General features: G+C 36.4%; 1 protein-coding gene across 1 annotated transcript; it reads left to right on the top strand.

Annotated features, from left to right (window-relative positions):
• The first annotated feature begins 4,932 nt into the window (after nucleotides 1-4,932).
• LOC137620728 (uncharacterized) lies at nucleotides 4,933-5,370 on the top strand. Its single transcript, XM_068351096.1, has one exon. It carries the CDS (start codon nucleotides 4,933-4,935, stop codon nucleotides 5,368-5,370), a length of 438 nt encoding a protein of 145 aa, XP_068207197.1.
• Nucleotides 5,371-15,000: the final 9,630 nt, after the last annotated feature.

Raw genomic sequence — 15,000 nt, 5'->3', positions numbered from 1 at the left:
GTTCACTTGATTCGTTACTAAAGCGTAAAGGCAAATAAAGAGATAAACACATAAAAGTAAAGCATTCCATTTCATTCAAACGTGCAAGTAGTTTGTGCAAAGAACTTCACACTTCCAATGAATTCACCTTTATGTTTTATCTTATATTTCTCATATACTTAAAAATACATGCAATAATTATATTCAAAGATAAGTCACCTAAAATATCTTCTCTTCAAAATTAATTTTTACAAAGAAGTTCGCACTTGCAATGAATTCACCTTAAAATGGTATATTATATTTCCTATGTATTTAAAGAATACATACAATATTCATATCCACACATGTTAGTCACCTAAAAATATCTTACCTTCAAATTTATCGTAAATCCATATATGTCCAGCAGCACTACAAAAGAGTAAGTAAAAAACTATGCTGCTTTTAGATCTCATGATTCATGTCCCCTTTGTAAGCCTAATAACGTTAATAGTGTGACAGTTTCCTGAAAATTACCATACAGTCAATGAACCAAGAAATTCCCTGGCAAATTTTCTGCAACAAATTGTGCTTAATGCCAGCTGGCAAAATAAAAAGAAAAATTGTCGGTATACATCGAAGAAATGGGTAAATGTATGTGCATGTAAAATGTGACTCAAAATACGCCTGTTCGCGCATGCGTTAAATGTGCATAGTCGGTGCAACATAATTCTCCACAAAATATTCGCAAACCTTAAAAGTACAAAGAAAAGCTATTCCCTCGATAATGATTTCCAGTGAAAAAGGCTAAAGTGTTATTGCCGATCATTACACGGTACAAGTATTTTATTTGGTTACTAAAAACCAAGATTTGGCCACGGCTTTCAACCTGGGTGGAGGGATGGTGTTGGTTCGGTGGGAGCGGAATCCTGGGGAAGGTGGTGACCCGCGGTTGACTGCTCCCTCGCCACGGGCCAAGAGAAGCATTTATTTCCCCGCTAACATTTTGTTTTTGCAAACCTTGTCCGACTTTCAACTCCCAATACTAAAGAAGGAAAGCGCAAATGGGTATTTATGAGAAAACTAACCTTTGAACATGGAAATACTGTTCATTATGAGACGGGCGCTGAACAGGCGGGAAGTGAGAGAGAGGGAGATGGGGGATTGGAAACGGTGCTGAAAGTAAAGAGAGCCTTACGTGGGAGGGGGAGGGGGGAGCACGGAAGAATAACGCTCTAAAGTATGGGGGTTTTTGTGTGTGCGGAATTGGGGAAAGAGAGTGGATGGTTTTTCCAATTCGCTGTAGGAGAATGCGGCATCATCAAAGGAGCCTCGTTGCATGCAAGCGTAGAGGCGGATGTGAATGAGAGGGTATGAGTGCTACGATGCGCATATCTGTATAAGAAAATAATATTTATAAGTGAAGTGTTGACTGTTGAAGTTCAAATGAAGGTGTCAAGTATGCTTGCTTCAAAAATAACGCCCAAAACCTTGCAAGGAAAAAGTAACATTTCTTCTTTTCTTTTTTTAGGGGGGGGGAGGGTTTCAACTATGCAATATATGTAATAGATTAAATTAAGATGTAGTGTTTTTAAATATAAATATTAACCGTACATTGCCAGTTACTACATCAAATATACAGTAATGCTCATCTAGTCTAAGGAACAAATATCAATAAACTTCACGTGTGATAACTTCGTTTTTTTAATATTGGTTTTTTATATATGGAATGCCAGCCATATGGCAAGACGGAAGCTCAGGCTGGGGATGCCATTCAGCACCGAGAAACAACAAAATGAAAAACTAGAATTAAAGAGAGGCTGGGAAGCAAGATGGAGGAAAGGAAGAGGGAACGGAAGTAAAGCAGAAGGATAAATAAATTACATAAGAAATTATTAAGGGAAAATAATTAGACTCGAATGACATGGAAAGCACAATGAATTTGAGCTTGAGACTTCTTCCTCCATTATTCATACTGCTAAATATTATCATGATTATCCGAATATCAATTATTAGTTTCAGCACACCTTGAGATGTGGAGGCTTAATAAAACAACGGTATCACACGATCCATGAATAACTAACACCAAGGTTCACTCAAGGATCGATATATTATACGGGTAAAACCATGATCTCGTCCTTTTGATCTAGTATTCGGGGGGTAGGGCGTGTTGTTGTTAAGGGGCCTATAGGTCTGCCTGCTGGGTCATCAGCAGCCATTGCCTTAACCTCCCTGATCACAGCTTGGGTAAAGTTTCGGTGGTGATCATTACGTAAAAGTTATGCCTGTAAGCACAGCACAATGATCTGTTCCTTTGCCTCTGACACCATAGAAGCGATTAATTGTATCGATAATTTCCGAAATCAATTAGTTAACCAGGCTTGTCTTATCAGAGATTAGGATCCTTGTCAATATTCTATTATAGTCGCCAGTTTGCAGAACAAGAAATTACTTTAATTAATGTTACATGTTCTGCCTTTAACATTGACATAAATATATTGATAACAGCAACCACTGCTTTCGATCGATGCAATTGTTTACTTAATAGCCTCCAGTTTTAAAAGCAACACTACAAATTCTACCTTACATCTTTGAAAACGTCAGGTGACACGGCCTTACACTTAATAAAAAGAAAAACAATTTTTATAAGAGGAAAATACTTAATATTTTTCCACCACTGGTTTAGGCGTACTCATGGGCAAATTATGATGCTCTAATAAAAAAAAAATTAAATATCCAAACATATTTTTTTTACATTGGTTATAGACGTAAAATTCTGATTATATTCCATGATTCTTTTTTAAATTAGTAGCTATAAAATTCTGAATCATATAACATTACTTTTACAAGAAGCGCCAAAAGATGTAGCAAAGTTAACTTTTATATATCATAGTAAAGTTCACTATGGGCTGGATCTACATTTTCTCTTTATTCTTTTTTTCAAATTAATAGAATTGAATTTAGGATATTTGGAGCTTTGGCGACTATTCAGGAACCCCTGTCCTCAGATTAGAAATTTAAAGCTACGTCAGTTTACGTACTGGATTCTTCACAAAAGAATTTAGAAGCTTACACAGAAGATGTAATAAATTCCTTGCATAAGAACTGCGATTGATATAACGATTATCATAATGATATATGAGGTATCTTGGTATCCAAATAATTCTATGTAATCTGTATATTAAAAAATTTGAACGAAGGTTAGAATCCTGGTGCGCATGAGTGTGTTTCTGTATTCTTTCCCAATGTCAGATTCAACGCTTTCAGCGAAGAAAGTACCCAAAAAGGTAAAGGGGTCGAAATGCTAAACTTTCGTGGTACTGCTGGTGGTTTTCACAAACGAGTACATCTGGTTAACGAGACCATTAGATTCCATACATTTCTTCCCTCCTGAAAACACAATGATCTTTAACCACACCAAAGGACTGTGGTGGCCTAGTGGAAATATCCTTGCCTAATGATCGCCAGACTGGGGTTCGAGCACCGCTCAAACTCGTTAGTTTCTTTAGTGTCTGCATCCTCACCATCCTTATGGGGGGTTCGGGGGAGCCTATAAGTCTACCTGCTGAGTCATCAGCAGCCACTGCCTGGGTCTCCTTGGTCCTGGCTTGGCTTGGGTGGAGAGTGGGCTTGGGCGCTGCCATGTGTATATATGGTCAGTCTCTATGCCTGGTAATCTCCTTCTTGCTAGGGCAATGTCACTGTCTATTATCTCAGCCATTCATTAGTAGCCTTTAAACCTTCAAAGGGTAATGTTCCTGGTGTATTATAAATAAAACAATGTTACAATTGTAACCCCTAAAATGAGCTTCTATACCACAAATGTGGATACCAAATGCAAATGCCTGCCACTGCTGCTAAATCATCAGTATAAAAAAAAAAAAAGTCCTTAAACTATCAGTGTAAGTTTATGTAACTTAAACCACATAAAAGATTTCATAGCAGCAATACAGCAAATTCAGTGGAATAATGAATCTGCCACTAATAAATTGAAACAAATAAAGACAATTGTTTCTCTATGGGAATCGTCAAATTAAACAGAAAGGACTGGAGTCATTTTAGCAAGGTTACGTATAGGTCATATTAAATAACGCATGGATTTTTATGTGCACACCCATGAAGCAGTTCTCAGGTGCAGAGAGTATGACACTTTTTTTTTTTTTTAACCATACCACATACTTTTTAGCGATTGTAAAGTTTTTAATAGATATATTTATGTTTTGACATTAAACATTTTTTTTTAATATTTATGAGACTGAGAATTTCTCTGTTTATAAGATTCTAACATTTTTGAGAAACACATTTTATAAAGAAGATTTGATATTTCTTCATCACAAGTTTTTATATGAAAATTTATTTTATCATATTTTTCTATTTATTCGGGCCAGCTCTGTAAGAGCCGAGCTTGACTCACCTGGCTGGTAAAACTCTTCCCTTTTAATAATAATAATAATAATAATCTACCACTGTCAGTCATCAAAGCATATCTTAAAAGCTAAAAAAAATTGTAAAAAAAGAAAAAAAATACAGGAAATATGGTAAGGTGGTGATTGACTGAACAAGAACATATTATTATTATTATTATTATTATTATTATTATTATTATTATTATTATTATTATTACTAGCCAAGCTACAACCCTAATTGAAAAAGCAGGATGCTATAAGCTTAGGGGCCCCAACAGGGAAAATAGCCCAGTGAGGGATTAAAAGTCTTGTAACGCAAAACCTATCAGAACAATACCTTTCGTTAATAAATACGCCTAATCGTACAAAACCCAGTTGCATGTATCTCCCTCATGCATCAAACATAACTTGATGTCAAATAAGAAATCGAATCATCCAAATGACGAAATGCAAACATAACATTTTGAAATTGTTTTAACGTGACATTTCCATCACTTAAAAAAAATCTAAGTGATGTCTCAACACACTTCTGGATAGCAAATGGAGAAACGAATAAAGATGGTGGAAACTGATGGTTCCTAGGGGTGGAGGAGAAGGTGGAGAAGGAGGGGAGGAAGGGAAGGAGAAGGAGAAGGGAAGGGAGAAGGAGAAAGAGGCGGAGGAAGGGGAGGCAGAGGATGATGAAAGCAGATGGGTTCCAAGAGGAGGAGGAGGAGGAGGTGGGGGAGGAGGAGGAGGTGGGGGAGGAGGCGGGGGGAGGGGAGAGGGAGGAAGAGGAAGGGGAGTGGAGGAGGCAGAGGAAGGGGAGGGGAGGGGAGGTGAGGTGGAGGAAGGGGAGGGGAGGATGAGGGAGGCAGAGGGAGGAAGGGGAGGGGGAGGGGGAGGCAAGGGAAAGGGAGGGTGGAGGAAGGGGTGGGGGAGGAAGGGGGTGGAGGGAGGAAGGGGAGTGGAGGCAAAGGAAGGGGAAGAGGAGGAGGAGGAGGAGGAAGGGGAAAAGGAGGAGGAGTAAGGGAAGGGGGAGACGGAGGAAGGGAAGGGGAGAAGGAGGAGGGGAAGGAGGAGGAGGAGGAGGTTTTGTCGTCATCCATCCGAGAGGCTGGACTCATACCAGGTAGGTTTCAAACTAAATGATCACCTCAGAATGATAAGCTGACAGGATGTGTTATTAAGAATGGAAATACCCAGGGTCTGAATTGACGTCTAAAAGCCTTTATCGTCATCTCTTAGGGAGATGATGACCAGTTCTGCTTTCGGAGAAAATTTCCGACCATGAATTATAAGCTTCTTTCCACGATATTTCGCAAAGGATTCTTACTCTGAATCTGTTACAATTTCAAAACCGATTTGATTTTGTTTGTTTGACTATATAACAGACAAAAAAATTATAAGATTAACAAAGAACATTCACAGGAAAATCCCGTAGTTTGGTGAAATTAAAAAGCGTATAAGTAACATAACAATGCTTAAGACTCAACGAACAGTTTAGAAATTTGCGTTAGGATTGAGTATACAGTCTTTAAAAAAAATAAATAAATATTTGCTAAATCAATTTGAACAGGATGAAACCTTTCCGCTTCACATGTCAAACGAATTAATAACGTACTACAAAATCACAAATTTATCAACCATTCCATTTGTGTGAATCAACTCAAGCTTGAGTAATACACGAAATCAATTAATAATGTCTCCATTGTACTCAGATGACCTCAGTAGCAAATGTTATACTTGGTATTTTGTACAGTATGTGCCCCGGTGGAAAAAGGGGTGAAGATCTAGCTGAAAAATACGGGGTGGGAGTTAGTGTCTTCTATAAAGAGTATATGACAGAAAAAGGCGCGCGCGCGCACACAGACACACACACACACACACACACACACACACACACATATATATATATACATATATATATATATATATATATATATATATATTGATAAACTTCTTATAATGCAAACACAATGTTTAAAGGAAATTCTATATTGACATTATATCATCTCTGTATATTCAATTATCTATTTAAGGTAAGCTTACTCAAAATGACTTAATTTATCCATGTAATACTTAAAGAAATTCACCACATGTGGATTCTCGTGTTCAATTAATCTGACTTTATTGAGGCCAGAACCCAAATAATCGCTGCACCGGCGTGTGCAAAAGCAAAAATCATGACCATATGTCTCAACTTATTAACTATTGCATAATGTCTTTGAATAATCTTGCCAGTGACACTATTACAAAAAGAAATGTAAGCCTTTTTTCATTTAACCTACAAATAATCCTTCTTCCTTTCGGTCTCAGAAAAGCAAAGATCTTTCATTCGATAGGCAATTTAACGGTTGTCTCCATCCGGCCAGCATCTTCTGGCAACCCTCTCCTCTTTCACAGTCGCACCGCCTGAGAGGTCACTTAAAAAGCCGTCATGGGTCACTGGTTTCAAGGCCATGTTGTTGACCGCAGCTCTTTGGAAGCAATGGACAACATAGCCCGGTAACAATATGTGCTACACTGTAGGGGGTAATAAAGCTCCTAAGCAGTACTTTGAAGAGGTTTACACGGATAATACGAAGGGCCAAATATAAAGAATGTAAAGTGCGTTAAAGAAAAGAAATTTAAACAAAGACAAAACTAGAAAATTGTAAGAAATAAACTTGGAAAATAGATATATTAGGAGTAAATAAAAGCTATCGAGCTCTGAAGTAGGTTTTAATAGCAAGGTAACTATCCATAAAAACATCGATCGAAGAGAACAAATGACGAAAGGAGATTCAGAAAACCAAAAGAGATTCTAGTCTAGAAAAAAAGAAAAGAAAAAAAGTAAGATTCACCATGAACCTCTTCCCCGAAACCCCCTGTCCTGTTCTCAAACAAATCACACAGCTGTGGTTTCAGCATCTCTTCCACTTAAGCACCCAAGATAAAGGCAGGAGACGTCACTCCAATAAAACAGAAGAATCAGCGTACGTTACCGGATCACTTCATAGTTCAAGAATTTTTTTTTTTTTTTTAGCCATGCAAAAAAAAAAAAAAAAAATCTCAAACGGGATCGTAATCTGAATTACTCATCATCGTATCGGGTGATTCCATTGGAATTTGCCTGGTTCGAATCGACGACATAATTTAGATAAAGAGGTTCAGTCTCTACCCATGTTTTACGAGGACGATCTCAAGGCAAAGGACTTCGTTAACCTCCTCATGATATGATAGAAAATGACCGACTGATAATATTTATAACCTTGGTGCTATGGAAATTTTACGAGGCAGTATGGCTGACAGATAAAACAGGGCCGAGACACGTATAAAAGAAATCACGACCCAATAAAACTGTGCATTCAAAATTATTCATTGTTACTCATCTGTAATATACCTAATTAATAAAAGCTATCAAGACTAAAAGATCAAGTAACTAGGATATTTAAATAAAATCTCAAGTGCAATTCTTTTAAGCATGAAATAATGTACAACGCAAAACTTCAACTATCTGAGTAAATAGTTTTGAAAGCTGTTTAAAGTCTGAAAAATATGCTAAATAAAAATGTACCATCAGAGGACTGATACAAGAAAAAATACCCAAAATAAAAATGTGTGATTGGAGTATAATTCTCCTAAACATATATTCAAATGGAAGATTAAAGCAGGACACTACACACAAGACTAGTAAAAATTAGCACTTTACAGTTGAAAATATGAGTTTTCTTTACTCAAATTACTATTAAGAATTCTGCACCAATTCACTGCCAGAAGGAAATTATATTTCGCATTTCAGTAACGCAAACTGTAATAACATACGGACAACGTTTACTTTCCTGATATTTGAATTGTATGACCCATACTTTGAAAATTGTATTTGTTCAATTCAATCAGTAATCCGTTTTACAATAGACAATTATTTTGTTTTCGTGCTACTCAGTATTACAAGCTTTTCAACAACAAAAAAATAGATTCATTATAAGGATATATATATATATATATATATATATATATATATATATATATATATATATATATATATATTACAAGCTTTTCAATAAAAAAATTGATTCATTATAAGGATATGTATATGTATATGTATATATATATACAGACATATATATATATGTATATATATATATATATATATATATATAATTATATATATATTATATATATATATATATATATATATATATATATATATATATATATATATATATATATATATAAGAGAGTAAGGAAGGCTGGCGCAAGATTTGAAGAGACAGTGAAAGATGGAAATGGAAGGTTGTTAAAAGGAGAGGAGGCAAGGAAAAGGTGGGCGGAATATTTTGAAAGTTTGCTGAATGTTGAGGATAATAGGGAGGCAGATATAATTGCTGTTCCAGGTGTTGAGGTGCCAGTGATGGGAGATGAGAATGAGAGAGAGATTACAATAGAGGAAGTGAGGAGAGCATTAGATGAAACGAGAGTAGGAAAAGCATCTGGTATGGATGGTGTGAAAGCTGAGATGTTGAAGGAAGGGGGTGTGACTGTACTTGAATGGTTGGTGAGATTGTTTAATATGTGTTTTGTATTGTCAATGGTACCAGTAGATTGGGTTTGTGCATGTATTGTACCACTATATAAGGGTAAGGGAGATGAGCATGAGTGTTGTAATTCAAGAGGTATTAGTTTGTTGAGTGTAGTTGGAAAAGTGTATGGTAGAGTAATGATTAATAGGATTAAGGATAAAACAGAGAATGCAATCTTGGAAGTACAGGGTGGTTTTAGAAGAGGTAGGGGTTGTATGAATCAGATTTTTACAGTTAGGCAGATATGCGAGAAATATTTAGCAAAAGTAAGGAGGTGTATGTTGCGTTTATGGATATGGAGAAAGCATATGATAGAGTTGATAGGGAAGCAATGTGGAATGTGATGAGGTTATATGGAGTTGGTGGAAGGTTGTTGCAAGCAGTGAAAAGTTTCTACAAAGGTAGTAAAGCATGTGTTAGAATAGGAAATGAAGTGAGCGATTGGTTTCCGGTGAGAGTGGGGCTGAGACAGGGATGTGTGATGTCGCCGTGGTTGTTTAACTTGTATGTTGATGGAGTGGTGAGAGAGGTGAATGCTCGAGTGCTTGGACGAGGATTAAAACTGGTAGGCGAGAATGATCATGAATGGGAGGTAAATCAGTTGTTGTTTGCGGATGATACTGCACTGGTAGCAGACACAGAAGAGAAGCTTGACCGACTAGTGACAGAATTTGGAAAGGTGTGTGAGAGAAGGAAGTTGAGAGTTAATGTGGGTAAGAGTAAGGTTATGAGATGTACGAGAAGGGAAGGTGGTGCAAGGTTGAATGTCATGTTGAATGGAGAGTTACTTGAGGAGGTGGATCAGTTTAAGTACTTGGGGTCTGTTGTTGCAGCAAATGGTGGAGTGGAAGCAAATGTACGTCAGAGAGTGAAGGAAGGTTGCAAAGTGTTGGGGGCAGTTAAGGGAGTAGTAAAAAATAGAGGGTTGGGCATGAATGTAAAGAGAGTTCTATATGAGAAAGTGATTGTACCAACTGTGATGTATGGATCGGAGTTGTGGGGAATGAAAGTGATGGAGAGACAGAAATTGAATGTGTTTGAGATGAAGTGTCTAAGGAGTATGGCTGGTATATCTCGAGTAGATAGGGTTAGGAACGAAGTGGTGAGGGTGAGAACGGGTGTAAGAAATGAGTTAGCGGCTAGAGTGGATATGAATGTGTTGAGGTGTTTGGCCATGTTGAGAGAATGGAAAATGGCTGTCTGCTAAAGAAGGTGATGAATGCAAGAGTTGATGGGAGAAGTACGAGAGGAAGGCCAAGGTTTGGGTGGATGGATGGTGTGAAGAAAGCTCTGGGTGATAGGAGGATAGATGTGAGAGAAGCAAGAGAGCGTGCTAGAAATAGGAATGAATGGCGAGCGATTGTGACGCAGTTCCGGTAGGCCCTGCTGCTTCCTCCGGTGCCTTAGATGACCGCGGAGGTAGCAGCAGTAGGGGATTCAGCATTATGAAGCTTCATCTGTGGTGGATAATGTGGGAGGCTGGGCTGTGGCACCCTAGCAGTACCAGCTGAACTCGGCTGAATCCCTGGTTAGGCTGGAGGAACGTAGAGAGTAGAGGTCCCCTTTTTTGTTTTGTTTCATTGTTGATGTCGGCTACCCCCCAAAATAGGGGGAAGTGCCTTTGGTATATGTATGTATGTATATATATATATATATATATATATATATATATATATATATATATATATACATATATATATATATATATATATATATATATATATATATATATATATATATATATATATATATATACAGTATAATACATATATAACTTCATTTCCTGATGTCGTGCTTAAAACGAACGTCTAACATATTTCTACCAAGAAAAAGAATGATTAATATCTAACATACATTTTTGAGAGGCATTCAATCATTTTTTTTCATAATTCACAAAAAAATTCTATTTCATTTCGTTCCCAAAATCTATAATTTCACCAACACCAATTACACAATCCGCAGAATTATTTCTAATCAGACCAAAGCATTACCTCAAAATAGAGTAATTCGCTATATGGATCGTCGGATTTTCCTATGGGCTGGCTTCGCATTAGATAAATTGTTTAGTTTTGATACAAAGAACATAAAAAGGGTATTTCAACTGAGCCATGCATTACCCCCTATGAAATCCAAAACTTCTATACTTACTGTAACCTTTAGTTACTAATAAAGATGAATCTACCTTAAATGTATTTTAAAATACTATTTGAAGCGATTTATGAAACAAAAATTACATTGAAGCTGATATGATATGCAATAGATTGATTACACAATTCATCAAAAAATATTAATAAGAAACACTAGCAGCAAAAGCAAATGAAAAATTTAACAACTATATTTTCCTTCCTTAAACAAGGTCAAAATGGTTATCTAGTTTCCAGAGCGACAGCGTATATCAAAATGGGTTTAGCCCGTTCTTGTCAAGATGTCACGACAGTTGCTCATTTCCATAGAAATTATGTGGCCAGACAGGTGTAGTCTGACCCTAACAGAAAATGGGTATAGTGGAAGAAATCGAACCGACCCGACCGAATCGATTCTTTAGGAGAAACTAAAAAATCTATGTTAAAACTCATACAATGTATGTATGTACACACACACACACACACATATATATATATATATATATATATATATGTATATATATATAAATATATATATATATTTACACAATATATGCATATATAATATATATATATATATATATATATATATATATATATATATATATGCATACAAATATTAAACCACAAAAGGCTAATGATATCAAATTCACTCTATTTCAAATAAAAACCCAAGGAAACAATTATTCTAAATGCTTCTGCGCGGGCCAGAATTCGATTCCACTCCTCGATAGACTATTAAGAAAACTCGGCAATCATTTTTGAAAATTTTGAATCGTCTGTAAATATTTCTGTCTAATTTAGAATTGTACTTAACACCGATATAAACCCATCTCAACCATGATAGCCGGTTGTTTGTAGTAGTTATGACATCTCCATAATTTCAAATATTAAGTCAAACAGATTCTCATATCGAGTTCACTCTGTCTTCGCTATACAGACCCAAGGGGAATTATTTTTACAAGTGTACTTGCCGGTGCTAGGATTGGAACCTAAGCCTTAGAGAGGAAACACCGCTGAAAGTTGACTATAAAAACCACTTGGAACTCGAGAGAAACAATGGCTAATTCCGACTCTGCTCTACATATTCCTGTCGAATTCAGGTTTATACTTAGTATCGAATTCAACCTACCTCCACCATTCTGGTAAGAGAGAGAGAGAGAGAGAGAGAGAGAGAGAGAGAGAGAGAGAGAGAGAGAGAGAGAGAGAGAGAGAGAGAGAGAGAGAGAATAGTAGGTGGATTTTAGATGACTCAGAATTCATAAATAGCTGGAACGAAAAAATAGACAGCCTCTGAGGATCTTAGGATTTTAAGATGAGGCCAAATCCGGTAAAGGTAATCCGCCTTGTACAACCTCGAGCGAGAAGGGAATCCATTGATAACCAACTCCCATATGCTTGTCCAACGCTGCTCTCGCAGGGATCCTACACAACGTCTTCCGAAAATCTAATCTGAGAATGTGAGTGTGCCTGGGCGTGCTGGTCCCTCAGTCTTGGTTTTATGAAGACATTAACGGCTCTCTTTTGGGTATGTATAGTAAGCTATTATTGCTTGCAAGTGGTAACTTGGATAAGCTCAAGTTGGATATATTGAGAGAGAGAGAGAGAGAGAGAGAGAGAGAGAGAGAGAGAGAGAGAGAGAGAGAGAGAGAGAGAGAGAGAGACCAAAGTGCAAAATGACTTGGCATTTTCTGGAACGAGAGAGAAAGAATCTTGATCATAAGTAGAATAAGAAGTCTTTAAGCAATCACCATGACATTAGCTCAAATCTAAGGAAAAAAGTCCAAACATGCTAAAATTCCTCAGTATAAGGCCAACTGTAAACTTATTGAGAAGTAACATGACTAGAAAATGAATATTAACAAACCCGGTGAACAGGTCACAGTATATATATATATATATATATATATATATATATATATATATATATATATATATATATATATATATATATATATACCCTATATAATAAAGATTGCTTACCAGAATGCATGAAGTGTCACACGAGGTTAGGGTTAAGATAAATAAAAGAAAGACAGAGATGAGGAGACCGGAATATGCAATGAAAGATGAAATATCATTGGAAGGAGAAAGGATTAATGCGGTAGAAGCATTTCAATATTTAGGAACTATGATAGAGGGTCTTTAGAATTAAAGTTTAGTGAAAGATTAAAAAAAAAAAGCAAATCAGACAAAGTCTTGCTTAAGTAAAGTTTGGAAATCAAATCGCCTGAAATTACATATAAAAATCAGACTATACTGTACATTAGTTTAGTGAGACCGGTGTACTACATGAGTAATTTTATAACAATGAAACAATCTCCGATAGATTTAGATGATTTTACTTTTCAAAAGGATATTGGGTGTTGAATGGCAGGACAGGATTAGAAATGAACTATAAGAAAGATTACTCGAGTGCCATATGTGGATGAGACCGTGATGAGGGGTAGATGGAGATGGAGATGGTTTGGGGATGCTCTTCGCACTCCCCAAGAGAGATTAGTTCACAAAACGTTCAGCTGGCCTCCACAATGCACTGAAAGAGTTGGAAGACCCAGGCCTATATGGCTGCGGACTATGAAGCGTGAAGTAGGAGATGATGAATGAAGTATTGAATTAAAAGCCAAGATAGAGATGACTGGCGGAATCTAACCAAGGGCCTTTGCGTCAATGGGCGTAGGAGGAGATGATGATATAATAAAGAACATACCCTGGTGGGAGGGGGTGAGCGTGAGTGTGTGCATATATACCTATATATCTACTGTAAGTGTTATGTATTTTGTACTGTAATACTATATGCGCTACGGGTATTATGAGTAATGTTGCACAGTATTGCCTTAATAAAACATGTTTAGATACAGAATAAGTGTAGTAGCGTATGTTATGAAGGATTTAATCATTAATTAATTGTCCTAAAGTTAGGATGTGATTCTTCTTACTTTTGTATTGTAGTAGGATTCAATCTTTTATAGAATGATGCTCATTTGTTAATTTTGCATTGTTGTGTACGAGTTTTGTTTGCATATTCTCACTCGAGAGTCACAAGTCTGTTAGAGAAGATCAGAGATGTAAGCCTGAGAGAAATTAAACGTATTTTTTAACAAGAAGTATCTGATTATATCCCATCTACAGAAAAGACAAGTCAGCAAAGATGCTAGGATAGAAACATTCTCAATTAACTATTATTATTCCAGGTGAGTGAGCTGATATCAACTAAGTGTAATGTAGGCCAAACATTACAGTAAGCAATCCTATACGATCAAATAAAATACTTATCCACAAAACATCAACATGGAAAGCCAATGCACAACATTCCCTTACCATCAATAAAAAAAAAAAAAAAAAAAAAAAAAAAAAAAAAAAAAAAAAAACGTCATTTGTCAAACCACCAACGAACAGCGAGTCGTACAAGCATAATAAACGACGCGTCCAGCGCCCGCGAAGTTGCTTGTGCGAGCAAGAAGGCGTGAAAGAAATGCTCGTTCCTGATATGTGGTATCGGTGGGCGGCGGCCGGGCCAAAGTCTTGACCCTCAGCGTTACAGTTTCCTCTATATGGCGGGTGATGCATCTCAAATTGGAAAATGATGGGGGTCGTTTAAAAGCAAGACTCTGATGGAGGGGCGGGGTCACAGGCGGGGCTAGGGGCGTCGACGTGGGCGTGACCTAAAAGGTTTGCGTGTGGGTTCTTGACATATGATGCGGAAATATGTTATTCTCTATATGAGCGTTTAAATATATATATATATATATATATATATATATATATATATATATATATATATATATATATACACACAACTATGTACCTGTGTATATTTGAATAGGTATTTAAATACATGTATACATACGTATATATATATATATATATATATATATACATATATATATATATATATATATATATATATATATATATATATATATATTGTATATATACACACAACTATATACCTGTGTATATTTGAATACG

This window comes from Palaemon carinicauda, chromosome 2, assembly GCF_036898095.1.
Source record: "Palaemon carinicauda isolate YSFRI2023 chromosome 2, ASM3689809v2, whole genome shotgun sequence".
NCBI lineage: Eukaryota > Metazoa > Arthropoda > Malacostraca > Decapoda > Palaemonidae > Palaemon > Palaemon carinicauda.
This window is presented reverse-complemented; position numbering and strand designations above follow the sequence as displayed.

Bases quoted from the DNA above. Each gene is read 5' to 3' on its own strand.
- LOC137620728 (XM_068351096.1), top strand. From the start codon at position 4,933: ATGGTTCCTAGGGGTGGAGGAGAAGGTGGAGAAGGAGGGGAGGAAGGG.